Raw genomic sequence first — 24527 nt, forward strand, 5'->3', positions numbered from 1 at the left:
CTGTCTGTCTATCTATCTATCTATCTATCTATCTATCTATCTATCTATCTATCTATCTATCTATCTATCTATCTATCTATCTATCTATCTATCTATCTATCTATCTATGTGACTATATATCTATCTATCTATCTATCTATCTATCTATCTATCTATCTATCTATCTATCTATCTATCTATCTATCTATCTATCTATCTATCTATCTATCTATCTATCTATCTATCTATCTATCTATCTGTGTGTCTATATATGTGTCTGTCTGTGTCTATATCTCTGTCTGTCTGTCTCTCTGTCAATCAATCAATCAATCAATCAATCAATCAATCAATCAATCAATCAATCAATCAATCAATCAATCAATCAATCAATCAATCAATCAATCAATCAATCAATCCATCTATCTGTCTGTCTATGAGTCTGTCTATCTATCTATCTATGTGTCGGTCTGTCTATCTATCTATCTATCTATCTATCTATCTATCTATCTATCTATCTATCTATCTATCTATCTATCTATCTATCTATCTATCTATCTATCTATCTATCTATCTATCTATCTATCTATCTATCTATCTATCTATCTGTCTGTCTGTCTGTCTGTCTATATATGTGTCTGTCTGTCTGTCAATCAATCTATCTGTCTGTCTATATATGTGTCCGTCTGTCTGTATCTGTCTATCTCAGCATCAGATCAACGAGCAAAGTGTTATTAAGAGAACCAAGACGGATGTGTTTGTTCACAGTTTTAGTACAAAACTTTAGTTCGTGAAGCCAGAACTTTCACTAATGGTGTGAAGTTTGAGCGTCTGCTTGAGCGTCCCACCACAGTCGGTATATGTGTGTTTAATATGAAATAACTCAAAATAAACAAGAATCGTCACACTGCCAATTCTGCTCCCAAGGATTTATTAAAATGAGCAACGTTTCAACCCAAAGGGTCTTCGTCAGGCAAACAACAATCATAGAAAGGTACAATTTATATCAGTGTGAACCAACACACCTGACCTCATTAGTGAACTAATTACCCAATCAACCAATGCAATAACGACCTAATCAAACACAAATGGAACCACTAAAGCATCAAAAACAGATGATTGGATTAGAGAGGTTGTAGCGCGATTTTGCCTTGCTAGAACACGCTCTAAGTTTATCGATAACAGGTTATCTTGTATTATTCCATATTCTGCGTTAAGTAAGGAGTTTGCACATATAGTGCGTAAACACTGGCATACTTTAAGTTCAGATCCCACAATTAGTCATTTTTGTAAAGATCCTCCACGATTTGTACATAAACGAGCTCCTAATATCCGGCATATAGTGATGAGAGCCGACCAAGGGTGTGATCGTTCAATCCCTGTTCAGTCCCTGATGGTAATTAAGGTGGACGATATAATTTCACAAATAAATGTCACACTTTTAGCCATCCTCATTCTAGGAAACAGTTAAAAATTAAGGGAATAATTTGTGTAACACCAAAAATGTAATTTATATGATTAAATGCCCATGTGGTTTAGCATACATGGGTTAAACGCAGCGTTGTTTGAAAACGTGCATTGCAGAACCAAGAAGTAATATACATTTGAATGAGCAAAAGAACCACATCGCTGTTCATTTCAGTGTTTTTAAACACAATCTGTCGACCCTTCGCTACTTCGGTACAGAACTGGTAAGAGGACCCAGAAGGGGTGGTGACATTAATAAGATCTTACTACAGAGGGAAGCCTTTTATATTTATTTATCACTTAATACTCTTTCTCCAAAAGGTTTGAATATGGAGTTTGATTTGAAACCTTTCTTGTGAACATTTTTTTCTTATATGTTATTCATTGGTTAGTTTATACATTTATCATTTTTTTCTTTCTTTTATATTATGTTGTTTATTTTTCTGTAGTTTGTTTTTATGTTTTTGATGCTTTAGTGGTTCCATTTGTGTTTGATTAGGTCGTTATTGCATTGGTTGATTGGGTAATTAGTTCACTAATGAGGTCAGGTGTGTTGGTTCACACTGATATAAATTGTGCCTTTCTATGATGGTTGCTTGCCTGACGAAGGCCCTTTGGGTCGAAACGGTGTTCATTTTAATAAATCCTTGGGAGTAGAAGTGGCAGTGTGACGATTCTTGTTTATTTTGAGTTTGATGCTTCATTTGATTGAACATCTGCCAAAAGTTTCTGGATGTGCGCACAATTTCTTTTTGAATCAATATGAAATAACAGACAATAACAGGCCAGTAGTGGCCATGCCATCTGAGACTCAACTACACACATCCAGATGAACATGTTAAGAGGAGATCAGGATCCAGAGAATATCATCATCTAATATCTTCAGGAGAAAGGCTTAAGATGTGATTGAAGGCCAGGTGTTGATCCTGAGCACAGAAGAGTCCTCACCAGCTCTCATCTCCTCGCAGCTCTCCTGGATCTTCCTCCGACACACGACAGCGAGAGCGATGAGCAAACCCAGCAAACACACGGCCAGACCCACCGTCACCCACAGAGCCACCGGGGGGAACACCGGATTCTGGCCTGCAGACGAGAGAGAGAAAAACACACTCGCATTATAGTGGAATAACAGCAGTTCAGCTCTCATTGTGTCCTATCATCATCATCATCCACAGTAATATACACAGCAACAACAAACTCAGACAATTAACAATCTGGGGTGCATTTCCCGAAACCATCGTTAGAAGAAGAGTTTCTAGTTTGCATGACATGTGGACTCAATAAATCCTGATCTTGAGCAAAATAAGCAAGCTGACATTCAGTACAACCTGTGTCTTTTATTCAGAATACATACAAATGTAATTTATGTCTTTTAGTTTATCAAGAGATTTAAAGTGGCGTTTCTGAAGAGTGCGCATGTGTGAATGAGCTCTAGTGTAAGAACGAGCCTATGATTGAATCTGGAAATAAGGCAAAATAACTGAGAAAATGGATAAATAGTCTTCAGATGTCATAGATTTGATTATCATCATCCTCATCATCTTCAGTAATATACACAGCAACAACAAACTCAGACAATCACACGTTTTAATAACTGCACTATCTCAGTATTCATGCTTTAAAGGCTCATGTGATTGACTGATCAATAACCGATTGGTATTCAGAACCAGTGCAATTATGTATATCAAACCATATTTTGCCTATCCCTGCGCTACATTATGGCCAAGCATGCGCCCTTAAAATAGCATCTGAACGCACCACGACTTTAGACGAGGTTTCTCCTGGTCAGTGGAGGAATTGTTTTCTGAAACTGCAAAATAGCACCAGGGAACGTTTGTGCCGGAACACGCCTCCTCTTTTCCCTGAACCGCCCCCGGGAGCGCAAGTTCATTCCCTAATTTACCGACGTGTGTCTGTGGAGGGAAAAGTCTGCTGTGCGTCGGGTGAGAAATAGGAATGACACATGTGTCGCTGTACAAAGTCAATTGCACTGGGTGCGAGATAGGGCCCAGTGTGTGTAAATTCATAAGTCGACAGCATTGCTGAGTATTTCCTCCTTAAAACTGCAGTGAACCAAAGACAGTCTCAAAAACACGCTTTGAAATCGCTGGTGTTTCTGACGTCACAAACTACCTTGTAACCAATCAGATCAACATGTGATCGTCAACCAGTGGATCTCTGAGCTGAGTGAGTGGAGGCGGGGCTCATTTGCATATTCATAGAACCACGCATACTAAATGAGGCAAATGTGTCAAGTTACATTCAAGATATTTTAAGGCATGAAGAAAACGTTTAAATATTGAAATATGTAATTTTGGTGATCAAAGATTCGTTTTAACGGGATCAAATTATTGTCTACATGGGACTTTAATACTTTATACAATTTATCTTGAAGATATTTTTACTTGTAAGCTAGGCAAAACACTGATTATCATCATTATTTATTTTTTGCTGTATGAGTTGAATCAGAATTGTCATAATGCATAAAGTAAAGTACACTGTGTTATGTTGTCCCGACGGTGTTTGATTTGGTTTGTTGTTTCTCAAGTCCACTAAAAGGCTTCTCTGCTTTGAGCCGGATAACCGTCCATCAGATTGCACTGGACAAACACAGTCGGTTCGGCCTCACATGAACGACTGAGGAAAGTAAACCGGACAGTGATACAGACACACAGATATTACAGCCTCCAAATTTCCCCCGGGGCATAAATGTGGAGAGATGGGAGGAAAACAGACAGAAAGAGGGAGAAGCTAAGCAGAACTAAGAGCGGCTGGACGTGCAAACACAACACGGTCAAACACTCAGTCAAGTCAAGTCTCCTTCATTTATACAGCAAGTTTTGAAAAATTTTGAAAAGCATCATCATCTCCACGTAAACTTAAAAAAAGTGAATCTGTGAAAACGGTGTCGGCGCGCTCATGCGAATTACGTGTTCAGTCTATAGATATGCGTGTTTGAATGTACATGTGCGCAGGCGTGTAGTCTCTCTTTACAAATAGACCTCAACAAACTACTTGTCTGGCCTTAAAAATTCATAATACAGGGATCACTTCCGCGTATCCATGTGACCTGGAAGTATTTTGACAGCGTTTCATCTGTACAGAGGTGAAGGAGGCCTTCACAGGGAGATAGTGGACACTTCAGGACTGCGCTGTCAAAAAGAGAAAAAGTCAAAAAGAGCTTGTGTACGGTGGGAAAATGACAAATCACCTGAAGCATTGGAGCTTCGGCTCGAAGGACAGAACGATAACGCCGAGCCAAAAACAGGTCAGGATGCATTATTGTTCGCTTTCTGAGCCGAGAACAGTCGACTAGAGAGGAACCAGTGCCGGCGAACAACACACAAATAAAAGCTTCGTTTCCAGGGGATCTGAGCCTTGGCTGGCGGCTCCTCATTAGCTGGTTTTCGACAGCAGGGTTCAGTGTAAACCAGCACACGACAGATGCTTTCAGGCCCATGTGGACGAGCCTGTTGTGTTTCCGACTGAAACCGTTTCACCGCGTAACCCTGCGTTTGCTGAGCCGTGAGCAGACGAAACCGCGACTAATTTCACCAAAGCCTCGCAGATTTCGCTCTGCTCCTTCAAGCTGTCAATTTATTTGTAAAAAGCCTTCAGGAAAGTGTCTTTTTCATTAGGTGTTGTGTTGAAAACGAGCTGAACGCGGCACAGTCTCTGACACATTAGAAGTGCACTTTCTTGTAACTGAATGGCTCTTGAACTTGAAGGAAATAATAGAAAAATAAAACTAAATTAAATCAATTTAAATTAAATTAAATTAAATTAATAATGAAACAGAAAATACTTAAAATAAAATAAAAAGATTATAAATATATTTAAATAAAAAACATGTCACAATAACTTATAAATATAAAATAATAGAAAAATAAAACAAAACAAAATAAATAGTGCTGTCAAATCAATTAATCGTGATTAATCACATCTAACATAAAAGTTTGTTTATATAATATATGTGTGTATATATATTATTATATTTATATATAAATTATATATATATATACACACACACACACACACACACATATTATATAAACAAAAACTTTTATATTAGATGTGATTAATAGATGTGACAGCACTAAAAAAATTAAAATATATAAATAATAAAATAAATAAAATAATAAAATAAAATAATAATAAAAATGTCACAATAAAAGTGGCCTTTCTTTTATCTTCACTAAATTATATTCAAAAACATTTAATATGTCACAGATTAAGTTGTCTTTCGTGTAACTTTGAACTTGACGGTGGGCGACTGTGATATTCTGAAAATATTGAAATCCTCCTTGGAGCCAAAAGATGAAAATAGGCTCGACACACACACGTGACGGGCAGTAATTTCGTATGCTTAAAAATCAATACTACAGCTGGTACTATATTACTGTCTTTGAGTGCGGTCCATGTAAGTATCAGTTCAAACAAGCCATGATCCAAAGAAAGTCAATAGCAAAGCAAAGCACTGCGAAATCTAGGCTTATTTCCCCTGGTAACCCACAGACAGGCAGAGATGATACAGAGATGATATATATATATATATATATAGATGATATATATTGATGTATTGATGCGGCCTCTGAGATACACAGACTGTGGCGGCCAGATCTATTATAGTTTCAGAAGAGCAGAGAAACCTTCTAAAGAGAAGGAGAGGACTTGTGCAGAAGATACGGTATTACACTCGTGTGTTTAAAACCGTCTTCTAAAGGTTAATAAGACAGCGGATTCAGTTCACTTCTGTTAGCTTCTTCATTTCTGTGCCATACGAGCTGAAGATGGTGAAAGTGTGGTGTGGTCTACAGGACCTGGAGGAGACCCATCAGTCTCGCTCTGCGCTCATTAACGAAGGTCGGAGAGAGTTTAAATCACACTAAATTACCACATGAGCGAATGCTTATTTCCTCACTGTAAGAGCCCAGATTATCTTGATCTCGTGTGAACCGAAGTAAAACATCATGTTGTTCAGACAGAACTGATGACGTGATCACTGGAGCGATTCCTGTCATATTACATCATGTGTTTGGGCCTCGCAGGCATGGTGATGTGTCACACTGGTGCTGGAATTATGTAACTTTTAATTATGTAAAAAAAATAAAAAAAAATTAAATAATAATAAATAAAATAAAATAAAATAAAATAAAATGAAATAAAATTAAATAAAATTAAATAGAACATTAATAAAACAAACTAAAATACATAAAAAAAAATACAAAATAAAATAAACAGAACATAAATAAAACTAAATTTAAATTCATTTAAATAAAATGTTTTACTTGACAAGACACAAGGCACTGAACATTCAGCTTTATAAATTACATTTTAAAACATATTCAAACAGAAAACAGTTCTTATATATTGTAATAATAAATAAATGCAGACTTGGTGAGCAGAAGAGACTTATCAAAATAAATATATACTGTATATTATTCCAAACTTTTGACTAGTATGTATTTACTAAAATGAGGTTACATTTTTTCCTTACATGAACTCCTATCTGATCCGCATAAGTGCATCTCTCTCTCTCTCTCTCTCTCTCTCTCTCTCTCTCTCTCTCTCTCTCTCTCTCTCTCTCTCTCTCTCTCTCTCTCTCTCTCTCTCTCTCTCTCCTCTCCTCTCCTCTCCTCTCCTCTCTCTCTCTCTCTCTCTCTCTCTCTCTCTCTCTCTCTCTCTCTCTCTCTCTCTCTCTCTCTCTCTCTCTCTCTCTCTCTCTCTCTCTCTCTCTCTCTCTCCTCTCCTCTCCTCTCCTCTCCCTCTCTCTCTCTCTCTCTCTCTCTCGGTGAAGGAGTCCTGATGAAGATAAATGTTGTAAAAGTCTACCATTTCAGCGCTGTTGTCCCTTAAGGCCTGTAGGCTCATATTTCTCTCTTACTATTGTTTGATGATGTGATTTTGTTTCCCTCTGTTATAGATATATCCCAAATGTCTCTCATCACCCATCATCTTCCTCTGCAAGCCCTTATTCATCTCTTTCTCTCTTGCTCTCTCTCTCAGTTGCCAAAGACACACAAGGACGTACGTTCATCTTGGCTCTCACCTCCAACAGTTTCTCTTGAGTCTGGATTCTGTGGGCCAGACGCAAACGAGTGTTTTATATCGCTCACATTCTGAACAATATGTTCCAGTGCAGGAGTTTGGACACACAATCAACAGAGTTTGGAAGTGACCATACCTGTACATTCGCTTCCGGAAGTATATAGTCAGTCCCTCCAGTTTTTCGCTGAATACAACGCAAAATCAACAAAATGTCGCATTTTTTTGCGATCCTGCATAATTCCTAATTTAACCGCAAAATAATCACAAAAATGAAAAAGACCTCACAAAACATTAAATTATAATCACCCAATTGAAATATCTCTAGTTTAATTATAGTTTCAATTCATTTTTACGTGGATACAGATGTTGCGGGAAAAGGGGAAACTCCTTTTCCTCGATTTACTGAAGCCTATAATGTAAAACGCATTTTGCAGGCTGCAGCTGCACAGCGAGTGTCTGGCTCACTCATTGGCTGTGCTTGGGCAACTGCACATCCAATGGCGCGGGCACCTCTGACGTGTGCGCCAATGAGCTAGCATCACGCCGTTACACGTCAGAGCCCGCCAAGGGGGCGCGGCCTTAGCCTATATTATTCTTTTACTGTATGATATTAGTCCCCGAAAAACGCTATTTTTGCACGTTTAACGACTGAAGCGACAACTTGCCAGGTTACTATAGTGCGGCCGGCTACGCAATACTCATTCACTACCCTACGCCATGCAAAACGCCGCACTATAAGTAACTGGTTGCCTACTGCAGCTCAGGACCCCTCAACTCAGGATTACACACAGTTCTACAGTATAAATTACTACACCTGCTGTTAATATTTACATAGGTCAGGTAGAAAAATTGCCCATAGGTTGTTTTAAAAGTTAATTTGATGAGAATTTGATTAGACCAAAATAAACAAGCTTTATGAATTTTGTTTGTGATTTGTGTCATGTATGACTATTGTGCATCTGACATAATACTATCATGGTATGTGATGTCCTAATTATAAAATCGCACATTTTTTCACAAATTTCTGGAAATTACCACCACAAAATCAGTCATTTTGATCGCAAAAATCACCAAAAAAAATCGTGAAAATCCTGGAGGGACTGTATAGTATATACACACTACCAGTCTAAAGTTTGGGATCGGTAAGATTTTTAATGTTTTTAAAAGAAGTCTCTTCTGCTCACCAAGACTGCATTTATTTGACAAAAAAAAAAAAAACAGTAATATTGTGAAATATTATTCCAATGTAAATCAGCTGTTTTAGGTCTGAATATATAGTAAACTATAATTTATTCCAGTGATCAAAGCTGAATTTTCAGCATCATTAATCCAGTCTTCAGTGTCACGATCCTTCAGAAATCATTATAATGATGATGATTTGATGCTTCTTCTTTCTTTTTTTTAAATCAAATAAATGCAGCCTTGGTGAGCAGAAGAGACTTCTTTTAGAAACATTAAAACTTTTGACTGGTAGTGTACCTTCAGGAACCTCATTTACATTGTTACCGCATTCGTTTACATTCCGGCGTCTCCCGTGGCGACCGAGGGAGTTTTAGGCTCCGCCCCTTCACTCACGGGTCAGACCGAACAGAGCAGCTTCACTTCACTTCAGCTTCTCTCCTTTCATCTCCTGGAATAAAGAGTTCAAACTCCTCCAGCCTAACCTCTCCTCTTCTCTCCTGATACGCTGATCAAAGCTGTCGCTCTCTCTCCTTTTCCCAGTCGCCGCTCCACAACAGCACGCGTGTTACGGTGAACAGAAGAAACCGGGTCTTACGGGCCGAATACAAACAGAGCCGGAAACAAGACGGGTTACACTGAGGCGAGAGGTGGTCATCTTTTATTCCCCTCCTTGTTGATCCCATATTATTACACTCGTTCCTCCGAGAAGCACAAGAGGAGATCTCAGACATGTTTAAAGGGGTGGTTGAGTATGATTTGACTTTTCTAACTTTAGTTAGTGTGTAATGTTGCTGTTTGAGCATAAACAACATCTGCAAAGTTACAACGCTCAAAGTTCAAAGCAAAGGGAGAGATTTGCTTTTACAGAAATTGCTTTTTAAGGACTACAACAAACGGCTGGTAGAGACTACACCACATTCCTCCCGGGTTAGTGACATCACCAACCCTAGAATTTACATAAACCCCGCCCCCTGAACACGATTTATAGATTATCAAGACAGAATATGCTAATCAAAGACTAGAAGATATTTACACATCACATAACTTCATCAACTAACCATTGAGAGACGTCCTGTTGCTTCTACATGTTGTCACTTCTTCTCGAGTCTCTCCATCGTTGACTGACTCCGGTTTGAACATAAAAGGCTAAAAGTTTTGAAATGTGTGTGTGTGTGTGTGTGTGTGTGTGTGTGTGTGTGTGTGTGTGTGTGTGTGAGAGGTAATCGGAGCATGATTCCTGGCTGCATGTCAATTGGATCTTTGGTAAGTTGTAAGGAGCAATATATCGAGTCCAACCTTTAGTTTAAACTGATAATCTGTTTAAACTGTTTAACTGTTGTTAAACTGATAAACCATTTTACTTGTGTTTTCCCAGTTTTCCCTATTAAATCCAGTCATGCAGCAGCTCTTCTTTTACTTTTCTGTTACTTTTCCGGCAAGAAAGTGACAGTAATGCATACCCTCTATTATAACTGGAAACTAATCATTTCAAAATTCTACGATTTGGGACACATTAATATCGAATGCTATTTAGAACGGATAATATGTGAATTGGGATGCGGCATAAGTCTTTATTAATTGATAATCTGCCCTGGTCATCATAATTCAAATTTTTTTTGTGTGAAAAGGAATAAAAATGGATGTTTTACTGCCTCTAGTGTTTTACTGCAAACTGTGTTTTTGAGGCATGTTTTTGGTGTGTTGAGAGAAGTCCATCTGTCTGTTCTCAAACGCGTGTCCTCCTAAAACACATCTGAAAACACTCCCAGAGCTCCCTGACATTTGAAAGATTATTCATTTCTATTTATCCATCTATTTATTGTCCTCCCCTCCAACAAGCCCGCTAAGGGATCTCCGTGAATTCTGATTAGCAAAAATAACAATAAATGTAATCGCAAATACGCCAAGCCAGAAATGTCAGAGGACAGGGATTAGCTAAACAGGACGACAGGAGACCGACGGAGATTTGATTTCTTCCCTTTAGAGGGATTCGGATTGAATAAATGACGTCAATCATTCATCACAACGAGGGGAAGCTGATCACGTTTTCACTTCCATACTGTTGTTGTATTCTCACCTGTGTGTGAGAGAGGAGGAGGACAGATGAAGATGTGGACAAATGCACCTTTGCTTTTTGTCAGATCAGCATTTCTGCCAAGAAAACATCCTCTTTCTGAGAGTTTGACTTCATAGCGAGAGAAAACCAAGGGTTTATTAGCTTTCAGAAGAGACATGATCTAGTAGACACTGTAAACACGCCAAAACTTTACTCTGTTTGTTTCCCTAGTGAAGAAAAGTGAACTTCAGTATACTTTTAAAAAGTGTACTTATTCTGGAAAGAATACACTAGAGTGCAAACTGAATGTAATGTTTTCGGACACTTAATTCCATGTAATTGGAATTAAATGAAACTGTATTATAGTTTGCATTAATATGAAATGCAGTCAGTTGAATTTAAGAGTGAATCGAGAGTTTCTGAATCACTTCAGTAGGACTTCAGTACCAGTACATGCGATTTTATAATTGCTACTATTGTCTTTGAAATATGGTTAACTCGATAAGTTTCTGTCTGAGAAAGTCTCTCTGATGTGCTACACATATGAATAATAATGCTATAGCAAAGAAGATAACATCTTAGAAATGTAGAAATAGATGTAAATGTTAAGAATGAAGTACTGGGCTCCGAGAGTTGTCTAGTTTAAAGGGCAGAACAGACTGACTCTCGACTCGGAGCTTCAGCAACATGTAAACACACTTACAAACTCATCGTCCTTCCCACTACGATCAATAAAGCTCTTCTTCAAATCCAGACACATGTCTGACATATCTGAGCATCGCTACACTGGTGAAGCGAAAGTACACTACCAACAAGATCCATGGGAAAATCACTTTCACCACATAGAATTAACAAAGTCTCCATTTGTTTTATGGCTGTCTTTGTGAATGTGACAGTAGGATCATGTTGCTCTTGTTCAGAAGTCTGGCTACGGATGGACAGAATGGTCAGCTTCACTTCTGAATAACTGATTAGAAAGATTTAAAAAGTATAAATAAACTTGCAGCATAATGACTGACAGCATGTTGTGCTTTAAGACGCTGGAATCTCCATGAAAGTAGCCCTTCTATATAAAGTTAATTGTAATGGTAATGTGATGTAATTTGGTACAATGATTGTAATGTGTTGAATATTTGCCTGTAAAAAGAAAGTAAATAGAGATAAAAGTGTAAATAATTATTTCATTTGGTCTGGTAAAACAATGCTTTCTTAAGGCTGACTAGTCATTTGGACGACCCCAAAACCTCAAAACTAGTTGATTGTGAAATATATAGCGTGACACATCCCTAAAGCTCTAGTTCTCATTTCAAGGTAAAAAAAAAAAAATGGAAATAAGGATGAAGGGAGAGTAAGAGAGGGAGGGGCGGCAAAGAAATAAGTGTGAAGTCGAGTAGGACAGCTAATTAAGTGTGTGTGTGTGTGTGTGTGTGTACAGTTCAAAGCAAACATATCGCAGCGCTCATTAAAGCCAAAGGAGACGAGCCGAGCGAATGTAGGCCAGCCCTTAGTGCAGATGGAGAAGCCCAGCAGGAGAACATGGTCACTCCGTCCCGAGGCCGATCACATGACCCAGCCGAGACCGATCACGTGACCTAACCGAGACCGATCACGTGACCCAACCGAGACTGATCACGTGACCCAACCGAGACTGATCACGTGACCCGACCAAGGACCGTCATGTGACCCTACCAAGGCCGATCACGTGACCCAGCCGAGGCCGATCACGTCTAAAGGTGTGTTCGACATCGGCTGCGGCTGGATGCACCCGATCGGCGAGAGTAGCCGCGTGCAGGCGGGGAGGAGCTGCAAACGGAGACGTGAAGTCGGACACTTTCTGGTTCCCGTAGTGACCGCTCACGTGGTGTTTGCATACTTTACCACAGCTGAAGTGAAATAAATGCAATATTTGCCAAATAATGTTTCAGAGACATTTTCATTCAATACTTTATATACTGCTTCTTCACACAGCGTCTGTTTGAACAAGAATAAAGTTCAGCCTTCAACATAAGCTACTATCAATGAAGTGGAGTCTACGTTTTTTAATCAGTTTTATTTTGATAAACATGACACAATATAACATCGCAACTACATGAAAAGAGTGTTTACTGTTATAAAAAACTGATTTGTTGTGCGCTTTAGAGGAACTAAAGGTGTTTGAATAAACACGAAACACACGTGATCGTTGTCATGCAATGGATCTGGCCAATCGTGGAACAGCTGTGTCGTCATCAGCCCTCGTGAAGCCCAGTGCAGCCGCTCTTGAGAAGCTGCGCTGGCTGAGTTCTCCGGCTACTCTCGAATCGGTCTCGCGGTACTTTGATGGCATACGTCACAGTCACGTGGCGTCGGCGCTGTATCAAGTCGGACAAAATTTCTAACCGGCATGCACTGCTTCAAGTCAGCCGCCGATCGGTCTGCGCAGAGCTGCATGAAGTCGAACAAGCCTATAGACTTCATATATAGCTAGACGCCCTATTGGCCGCTGGCGCAAGAAATGCGGCCGCCATCTTAAACCGGTCATACTCCTATTTGCGTTGCATAGCAGCAGTAGACGCCAGAGCACTGTGCAGCATATTCCTGCTCAAATCGGCGGACCATCGCTCGGGGATTACTTTTCACAAGTTAGATTTAACATTTAACATTACCGTACTATTGGTTGTATTTTGTGAATAAAATATGCAATGTGTCTTGTATCATAGCTACATGTATGACCTTTGCAGCAAAAAAAAACGCGTGAAAATCGGTTCGGTATTCAGTGAGATATGATTAATTAAATGTGCTGACACCTGCCAAACAGATTACACTGAGCGGAGCGGTTGACCAGTTTAAGATGGCGGCCCCACGGCTCGTCCGTGCCAATAGGCAGTAGCGGTCGATAGGGCGTCTACCTATATGATGTCTATGGATCACGTGACCCAACCGAGACTGATCACGTGACCCGACCGAGGACTGTCACATGACCCTACCGAGGCCGATCACGTGACCCAACCGAGGCCGATCACGTGACCTAACCGAGACCGCTCACGTGACCCAACCGAGACTGATCACGTGACCCAACCGAGACTGATCACGTGACCCGACCAAGGACCGTCACGTGACCCTACCAAGGCCGATCACGTGACCCAACCAAGGCCGATCACGTGACCCAACCGAGGCCGATCACGTGAACCAACCGAGATTGATCATGTGACTCAACCGAGACTGATCACGTGACCCGACCAAGGCCGATCACATGATCCAACTGAGACCAATCACGTGACCCAACCGAGGCCGATTTGTCCCAACCAAGACCGATCACGTGACTCAACCAAGACTGATTACGTGACCCGACCGAGGCCGGTCACGTGACCCGACCAAGGCCGATTTGTCCCAACCGAGGCCGGTCACGTGACCCAACCGAGGCCGATTTGTCCCAACCGAGGCCGGTCCCGTGACCCGGGCTGACGAGAGCTCCATCAGACCGACACATCTCTCCCTCGCCGCTCACATTAAGATGTTGGAGGCAGAGACTGGGCTATTGATTTTTCCACTCCTCCATTTGCTCGCTCTCCCTCTCGCTCGCTCTCTTTCTCTCTCCCGTGCTGTCTTGCTCTCTTTCTTTTTTTGGACACAAACTTTGGGGGCAATGATCAGCTGAAAAAGTTGGACTCTAAATTTTTAATTAGCTTTGAAACAAGCATCTGGTGTGCAACACCATCAACAGATACGATCAGGCTTTCAGACACAGCGGCTGATTGGACACAGACACAGAAGAGTGTGTGTGTGACGGAGTACTCTCGTCTGATGGTGTAACGCTACACTCATTTAAATGAGAGAGCTCACACATTTAAAATGTACCTGTAAGACTCGAGAAGAAATAAGTACAACTCAAAATATGAATATGAGTTTCCTCTTTGAATATGCCAACACATCTCTCATGCACTGAGGAACAAATGTCTCAGAGCAATACAATGCTTCTGTTTTGCATTTCAGCAGTTATCTAGAAATATTTACTTCATGTTTTATTAATATAATATAATATAATATTACTTAATAAATTAGATTTTTTTAAATAGAAATATTTAGTTCATGTCATTATTCTTAATAATATGATATGATATGATATGATATGATATGATATATGATATGATATGATATGATATGATATGATATGATATGATATGATATCCACAGCTCACCAACAGACTGATGGTCGCTTGTATTCACCAACCAGAGGAGCAAAACATAACAATAGGGTCGTTCATTTTAATTAATCTGACACAGGAAAACTGGCCATAAAAATAAATATTACATATGTATTTAGCTGAAATCTTACAATGTTATATTTCAGCACAAAATCAAAAGACATACACTATATTTTGCATAAAGAAGCAGAAGCAGATTGTTATGAAAATACACTCGGCTCTAATTCTCATGCAGATGTTTTACTCTTGAGTTATTTTGTAATTATTCTAAAGGATGATTTTTCTTGATGATTCTCATTAGATTCTCATTACTGTAATACAGTAATGAAAATAATCCTGCGCAAACACAACTGTTTTTTAATTAAAATCAGCAAATTATGGGCAGTACAGCAAATACTATCATTATGAATAAATAATTTACTATTTAAATATCATCACTGTTTTTTGCATTACAGTAATGAGAGCTGCTGAGGAAAATTAACTGCTTAATTGACACTAAACTAATTTCACAGAGCAAGAAAATCTTCAGGGTTCATTTTTAATAGAAAATATCATTTTTATTTTTAGAAATATGGCCCAAATGAGATTCATTAACATGGTAATATATTAGTATTCATATTACCAATAAAAAATGTGTTTTTTTTAAATTTGACACGGCATCTGCTTTGTACAAAATGAGTCTGGTCCATCACACAAACACAGGACATTAATCTGAATCTGAAGAGAGTGATGAACACAGCAACAACTCTGATTCTGTTGTACAAACACACAGAAACGCACAGTCCCTGTGTAAGAAAGATAATTGATTATCTGTGTAATTAAGCCATGACATCATTCAGCCAATGAAAACACACCGTCCTCTCCTTTGTCATCAGTGATGTGCATTAGGGTGTTTTGTGTTACATTTGATGTTATTTAGTTCATGTTTATTGTATTATTTTCATGTGACTATGTTTTATCATCTTTATTGCCAGCTTTGGATTTTCAAACAAAACTATCAAATATTATCCTTAAAGGGTTAGTTCTCCCAAAAATGAAAATTCTGTCAGTAATTACTCACTCTCATGTTGTTCCAACCCCGTAAGACTTTCGTTCATCTTCTGAACACAAATTAAGATATTTTTGATGAAATCTGAGAGCTGGATCACTCCTCCACAGGCTTATGGACACCTTAACTTGCTGGCCCAGAAAATGTATTAAAGACATTGTTAATATAGTCCAAGTGACTCCAGTGGCTTAATCTTAAGTTTATAAAGCGACGAGAATCGAGTTGGTTTTCCCCATTGGTGCGGTTCGTTTGGGCCGGTGTGAATGCGGCAATCACACTCGGGTGCCCACCAGAAGTGGACCAAACAAGCGTACAAGACCTCCTGGAAGAGAACTCTGGAGCGGTTGGTTTGTGGTGAGAACGTAATCCGACCTCGAACAGAACCGACTGCCAAATAACTGCGCATTTTGCACTAAACCAGTTGCCGTAGTCGTGCGTTATGGGATGAGCGTTACAGTCTGCACTGTAAGCATGGCAGCTCGCGGACAGACTTGGAGGTGTGAGGAGGTGCGGAGCTGGATAGAAATTATTAACATTATTTTTGAGCCGCATCCTCGCTTCATTCTCAAATATTATTGTTTGTCTAAAGTGGTGTAGTAGACTATATAATAAAATATGACCAAGGATACAATCAGCCCACGCAGAGTCTCTCCATAGGACACATCGGCGTGTCGGATTTTCCACCTCTTTGTTTACTTCCGGGAGTTCTGTTGGAATTTTCCCGCACATTAATTCTGACCAAACAAAGTGCAGTTATGGAAATGCATTCAGGACACATCTGGCCAACGAGTATTGTGGATGTTGTCACGTGACTGCATTTTGGTTCGTATTATCAACTCATAAACTGATTCGGACCAGAGCGATCAGTGTGGGGTGAAGAGGAACCAAAACGCCTGAAAAATTCTACAAAGTATAATTTTATACCCTTGGTCCGGACCAAATGAACCGAACTGAAACACCAGTTCCTGAAACACCAGTCCCTGAAACACCAGATCCTGAAACAGCAGATCCTGAAACACCAGATCATGAAACACCAGATCCTAAAACAGCAGATCCTGAAACAGCAGATCCTGAAACAGCAGATCCTAAAACACCAGTTCCTGAAACACCAGATCCTGAAACACCAGATCCTGAAACACCAAAACCAGAAACACCAGATCCTAAAACAGCAGATCCTGAAACACCAGATCCTAAAACACCAAAACCTGAAACACCAGATCCTAAAACAGCAGATCCTGAAACACCAGATCCCGAAACACCAGATCCTGAAACACCAAAACCTGAAACACCAGATCCTAAAACAGCAGATCCTAAAAAACAGCAGATCCTGAAACAGCAGATCCTGAAACACCAGATCCTGAAACACCAAAACCTGAAACACCAGATCCTAAAACAGCAGATCCTAAAAAACAGCAGATCCTGAAACAGCAGATCCTGAAACACCAGATCCTGAAACAGCAGATCCTGAAACACCAGTTCCTGAAACAGCAGATCCTGAAACAGCAGATCCTGAAACACCATATCCTGAAACACCAGATCCCGAAACACCAGATCCTGAAACACCAAAACCTGAAACACCAGATCCTAAAACAGCAGATCCTGAAACAGCAGATCCTGAAACAGCAGATCCTGAAACAGCAGATCCTGAAACACCAAAACCTGAAACACCAGATCCTAAAACAGCAGATCCTGAAACACCAGATCCTGAAACACCAGCTCCTAAAACACCAAAACCTGAAACACCAGATCCTAAAACAGCAGATCCTGAAACACCAGATCCCGAAACACCAGATCCTGAAACACCAAAACCTGAAACACCAGATCCTAAAACAGCAGATCCTGAAACACCAGATCCTGAAACACCAGATCCTGAAACACCAAAACCTGAAACACCAGATCCTAAAACAGCAGATCCTGAAACACCAGATCCTGAAACAGCAGATCCTGAAACACCAGATCCTGAAACACCAGTTCCTGAAACAGCAGATCCTGAAACAGCAGATCCTGAAACACCAGATCATGAAACACCAGATCCTGAAACACCAGATCCCGAAACACCAGATCCTGAAACACCAAAACCTGAAACACCAGATCCTAAAACAGCAGATCCTGAAACAGCAGATCCTGAAACAGCAGATCCTGAAACAGCAGATCCTGAAACACCAGATCCTAAAACACCAGATCCTAAAACAGCAGATCCTGAAACACCAGATCCTGAAACACCAGATCCTGAAACACCAAAACCTGAAACACCAGATCCTAAAACAGCAGATCCTGAAACACCAGATCCCGAAACAGCAGATCCTGAAACACCAAAACCTGAAACACCAGATCCTAAAACAGCAGATCCTGAAACAGCAGATCCTGAAACAGCAGATCCTGAAACACCAGTTCCTGAAACACCAGTTCCTGAAACAGCAGATCCTGAAACAGCAGATCCTGAAACACCAGATCATGAAACACCAGATCCTAAAACACCAAAACCTGAAACAGCAGATCCTAAAACACCAGTTCCTGAAACACCAGATCCTGAAACACCAGATCCTGAAACACCAAAACCTGAAACACCAGATCCTAAAACAGCAGATCCTGAAACACCAGATCCTGAAACACCAGTTCCTGAAACACCAGATCATGAAACACCAGATCCTGAAACAGCAGATCCTGAAACAGCAGATTCTGAAACACCAGATCCTAAAACAGCAGATCCTGAAACACCAGATCCTGAAACACTAGATCCTGAAACAGCAGATCCTGAAACACCAGATCCTGAAACACATGTTCCTGAAACACCAGATCATGAAACACCAGATCCTGAAACACCAGTTCCTGAAACAGCAGATCCTGAAACAGCAGATCCTGAAACACCAGTTCCTGAAACATCAGATCCTGAAACACCAGATCCCGAAACACCAGATCCTGAAACACCAGTTCCTGAAACAGCAAATCCTGAAACATCAGATCCTGAAACACCAGATCATGAGACACCAGTTCCTGAAACACCAGATCCTGAAACACCAAAACCTGAAACACCAGATCCTAAAACAGCAGATCCTGAAACACCAGATCCTGAAACAGCAGATCCTAAAACACCAGATCCCGAAACACCAGATCCTGAAACACCAGTTCCTGAAACAGCAGATCCTGAAACAGCAGATCCTGAAACACCAGTTCCTGAAACATCAGATCCTGAAACACCAGATCCCGAAACACCAGATCCTGAAACACCAGTTCCTGAAACAGCAAATCCTGAAACAGCAGATCCTGAAACACCAGATCATGAAACACCAGTTCCTGAAACACCAGTTCCTGAAACAGCAGATCCTGAAACAGCAGATCCTGAAACAGCAGATCCTGAAACACCAGATCCCGAAACACCAGATCCCGAAACACCAGTTCCTGAAACACCAGATCCTGAAACACCAGTTCCTGAAACACCAGATCATGAAACACCAGATCCTGAAACACCAGATCCTGAAACACCAGATCCTAAAACAGCAGATCCTGAAACAGCAGATCCTAAAACACCAGATCCTAAAACACCAGATCCTAAAACAGCAGATCCTGAAACACCAGATCCCGAAACACCAGATCCTGAAACACCAGTTCCTGAAACAGCAGATCCTGAAACACCAGATCATGAAACACCAGTTCCTGAAACACCAGATCCTGAAACACCAGATCCTAAAACAGCAGATCCTGAAACACCAGTTCCTGAAACACCAGATCCTGAAACACCAGATCCTAAAACACCAGATCCTGAAACACCAGATCATGAAACACCAGATCCTGAAACAGCAGATCCTGAAACAGCAGATTCTGAAACACCAGATCCCGAAACACCAGATCCTGAAACACCAGATCCTAAAACACCAGATCCTGAAACACCAGATCCCGAAACACCAGATCCTGAAACAGCAGATCCTAAAACACCAGATCCTAAAACACCAGATCCCGAAACACCAGATCCTGAAACACCAGTTCCTGAAACAGCAGATCCCGAAACAGCAGATCCCGAAACACCAGATCCCGAAACACCAGATCCTGAAACACCAGTTCCTGAAACACCAGATCCTGAAACACCAGTTCCTGAAACACCAGATCATGAAACACCAGATCCTGAAACACCAGATCCTGAAACACCAGATCCTGAAACACCAGATCCTAAAACAGCAGATTCTGAAACAGCAGATCCTGAAACATCAGATCCTAAAACACCAGATCCCGAAACACCAGATCCTGAAACACCAGTTCCTGAAACAGCAGATCCTGAAACAGCAGATCCTGAAACACCAGATCATGAAACACCAGTTCCTGAAACACCAGATCCTGAAACAGCAGATCCTGAAACACCAGATCATGAAACATCAGATCCTGAAACACCAGATCCTAAAACAGCAGATCCTGAAACACCAGTTCCTGAAACACCAGATCCTGAAACACCAGATCCCGAAACACCAGATCCTGAAACACCAGTTCCTGAAACAGCAGATCCTGAAACAGCAGATCCTGAAACACCAGATCATGAAACACCAGATCCTAAAACAGCAGATCCTGAAACACCAGTTCCTGAAACATCAGATCCTAAAACACCAGATCCCGAAACACCAGATCCTGAAACACCAGTTCCTGAAACAGCAGATCCTAAAACAGCAGATCCTGAAACACCAGATCATGAAACACCAGTTCCTGAAACAGCAGATCCTGAAACAGCAGATCCTAAAACAGCAGATCCTAAAACAGCAGATCCTAAAACACCAGTTCCTGAAACACCAGATCCTGAAACACCAAAACCTGAAACACCAGATCCTGAAACACCAGTTCCTGAAACACCAGATCCTAAAACAGCAGATCCTGAAACACCAGTTCCTGAAACACCAGATCCTGAAACACCATATCCTGAAACAGCAGATCCTGAAACACCAGATCCTGAAACACCAGATCCCGAAACACCAGATCCTGAAACACCAGATCCTGAAACACCAGATCCTGAAACACCAGATCCTGAAACACTAGTTCCTGAAACACCAGATCCTGAAACACCAGATCCTGAAACACCAAAACCTGAAACACCAGATCCTGAAACACCAGTTCCTGAAACACCAGATCCTGAAACACCAGATCCTGAAACACCAGTTCCTGAAACACCAGATCCTGAAACACCAGATCCTGAAACACCAGATCCTGAAACACCAGATCCTGAAACAGCAGATCCTGAAACAGCAGATCCTGAAACACCAGTTCCTGAAACACCAGATCCTGAAACACCAGTTCCTGAAACACCAGTTCTGAGCATCTAATGCTGAACGAAAGGCACTGAGGGAGCACAGCGTATTATACTTTAATAAGAGATAATTTTTAGGTGAAAAAACCTTGAAGCTTGAAGTATGTAAATCAGGAGTGTGTGCATGTGTGGGAGAGAGAGAGAGAGAGAGAGAGAGAGAGAGAGAGAGAGTGAGTGTGTGCCTGTGTGTGCATTAACACAAATCATCTTAAGAAAAACACTTCATTTTTTTTCAAGGACTCTTCTACTTCTGTTTGGTCATTTGTGAGCAGAGCTGAAATGCAGATGAGTCTGTTTTCTTTTCTACAGCAGTGGAGCTGAAGGCCTTTATTTCCACTCTCTCTCTCTCTCTCTCTCTCTCTCTCTCTCTCTCTCTCTAGAAATGTTAGAAAAGTGGGCAGACCCCAGCGGAGATAGAGGGGACGAACCGTGAGCGGGGGGGCGTGCACCTGAGACCCGCTGTCAGACTCTCTAAAATGGAGAATGACTCACAGGGTCGCAAGATGACGTAAAGTACATGCATCTGATGAGTTTTATGTGTTGATGTCAATAGCGCGCGCTCTCTGTAGGCATATTCATATTTTGCCGATATGTGAAAAAATCCAGCAAAATGCGCCGGCGCGTTTGTCGACCCCAGAGGTTTAACTTTAGCCTAACCATAAATTGTGATTATATATATGCTCACTCACATCAAGACGACGCCGCTGCGGTGGTGGAGTCCATGCAGGAGGAGCAGCGTTTGGCACTGCGTCGCTTTTCAGCGCGAGCTGCGTGGAGAAGACCATGTCCACCTCTATTGCGTTTCAAAAGCAATCCCGCGTAAAATGCAGGTTTCACACTCACGGTCTTCCAGGCCAAGTGCATGCAACCACTGGCGCCTAATTTCCAAGTCTGCTGGAAAGCTATGCAGTCCAGCAGTGCTTTTGCACCCAGCAACACTACACCTACCACTGTACTAAATACAGATAAATCTACGCTAGCTCATCCAAGGGCGTGGTGAGCTCGTACCAAAGGAGGGCATGGTGAGCTGGAATCTGCTTACGCAGGTAGTACCGCAAACATCCAGTAGGAAAATTCAACTGTAGTAGCCACCGTTCAACCTGAAGAGGGCAGCACTCAGACGTTTTTACACCATATATTGTAGAATTAAAACACTTTATACCCAAATGTCAAAAAAGTTACTCGAATCAATGAACAGTACTAATAAGGCCCCATTCTTACAGATCATTAACTAAAAAAAGTTGGTTTAGGGTTTAGTTACCCTTTAATCAAACTAAATCCATAAATGATCTCATGATAAAACCTCTAAAAGGTTCTCTATATGAAGCACCTGACGGATCCCTGTAAGAAGCTCCCTCTCTCTCTCTCTCTCTCTCTCTCTCTCTCTCTCTCTCTTTCTCTTTCTCTCTCTCTCTCTCTCTCTCTCTCTCTCTCACAGCAGAAGATAGTCTCTGAAATGAGAGCATGAAGGGAGCAGATGTGAATCTTTAATGGCTTTACAAAACACCCGTACAGCCGAGCAGATCAACAGGAGAATGATGCAATGCCTCTCCTCCTCACACCGGTACACAGAGACGGATCATCAAATCATTATGGGATACGTACCACAACACAGACAGAAGGTGTGTGTTAGCCATGGGAGGAGATGTGGGCTGGGAAAACATTTATAAAAAAGAGACTAGAACATCAATCTTCAAAGATAAATCCAGGATCTTTTTTGTGTTTGACATATTTGCATATATTTTGTCTTATTTTCCAGTAAAAAATATCTGAATATATTGTTGAAAAAAAGATACATTTACCCGAAAAGAAAATTGCGTAAGATATGTTTTGTGTTATTGCATTCATAAACTCCTTTCTACTTGTTTAGACATAAAAAAAAAACATTGAAAAGTAAGTGAAGAAATCTGCAAATCTGCATATTTTTTTAGAAATGTGTATATAAAATAGACAATTTCTACACATATTGAATCTGTATTGCTATTACTACTATATGTAATGCATGGACACTGAATTTAAGTTTATTGCATTTTGTGAATAAATCATTAGCTAATGTTGCTTTGAGCCTTCTTTAAATGGATGGAAAGTAATAAAGAAAATGATTAAATCTGTGGTTAAAGCAGAGACCGATTCCGGTAGATATGGCTTTTTTTTTTTTTTTTTTGTAATACAAAAAACAGCGCCGTTACGATGGAAACGGGACAAACGATTGTACTGGAATTACTTATAAATGTTACATTTTTACTTCCAATATTTGTTAAACAAGCTTAAATGTATGCGATATGGATTTAAAACTATATAAAATATGCTATACTGTAAAATATGATGGAAAATCCAATCCAATTCATTTTATTTGTATAGCACATTTAAAAAACAAAGGTTTACAAAGTGCTGAACAAGGGATAAAACATAAAAACGCATATAAACATATGTGCATATAAACACATAAAACATAAACACATACACACCTAAAACAACATATAATCACACAGTTAACATGATGGGTTAAAAGCCAGAGAAAATAAATGAGTTTTATACCTGAATAACTTGTATAAATGACAAGGGTTGGGGCCAGTTTGACCTGTGGAGGAAGCTCATTCCACAGTTTAGGGGCGGCAGCTGAAAAGGCGCGATCACCCCTGGTTTTTAATCTGGTTTTGAGAGCAACCAGCCGAAGTTCCTCACTAGACCTAAGTGACCGTGAGGGGGTATAAATCTGTAATAGTCTGAAATATAACACGGAGCCAAACCATTTAGTGATTTAAAAACAAACAATAAGATCTTAAAATGTATTCTAAAATGGACTGGAAGCCAATGTAACGAGGCCAGGACTAGTGTTATGTGTTCATGCTTGCGAGTTCCGGTTAAAAGACGTGCGGCCGAGTTTTGTACTAACTGTAAGCGTGAGAGAGAGGTTTGATTTACGCCAATATAAAGAGCATTACAGTAATCTAATCGCGTTGAAATAAAAGCATGAATCACATGTTCAAAGTGCTTAAGGGATAAGATAGGTTTAATTTTAGATAAAAGCCTCAAGTGATAAAAGCTGGTTTTAACAACATTATTTATTTGTTTATCTAGTTTAAAACCATTGTCTATTTTGACACCCAAATTTGTGACTGAGGGTTTCACATATTGTTTCAGGTAGCCCAGGTCAACGGGTAAGATATCATTGACCCGACTGGATCCAAACACAATGACCTCGGTTTTGTCTTCATTTAGATTAAGAAAGTTAGAAGCCATCCAGGCCTTGATATCTTTTAAGCACTCCAATAAAGGTGT

General features: G+C 40.4%; 1 protein-coding gene across 1 annotated transcript in view; it reads right to left on the bottom strand.

The window, feature by feature from the left end:
* Nucleotides 1-24527, bottom strand: part of cd276 (CD276 molecule) — a 133205-nt gene that overhangs the window by 44832 nt on the left and 63846 nt on the right. Inside the window, exon 5 of the mRNA XM_081372147.1 lies at nt 2392-2526. Within this exon, the coding sequence (XP_081228273.1) occupies nt 2392-2526 (135 nt within the window). The remainder of the gene's footprint in view (nt 1-2391; nt 2527-24527) is intronic.

Source organism: Scardinius erythrophthalmus (genome assembly GCF_964197995.2).
Source record: "Scardinius erythrophthalmus genome assembly, chromosome: 8".
Taxonomy (NCBI): Eukaryota; Metazoa; Chordata; class Actinopteri; order Cypriniformes; family Leuciscidae; genus Scardinius; species Scardinius erythrophthalmus.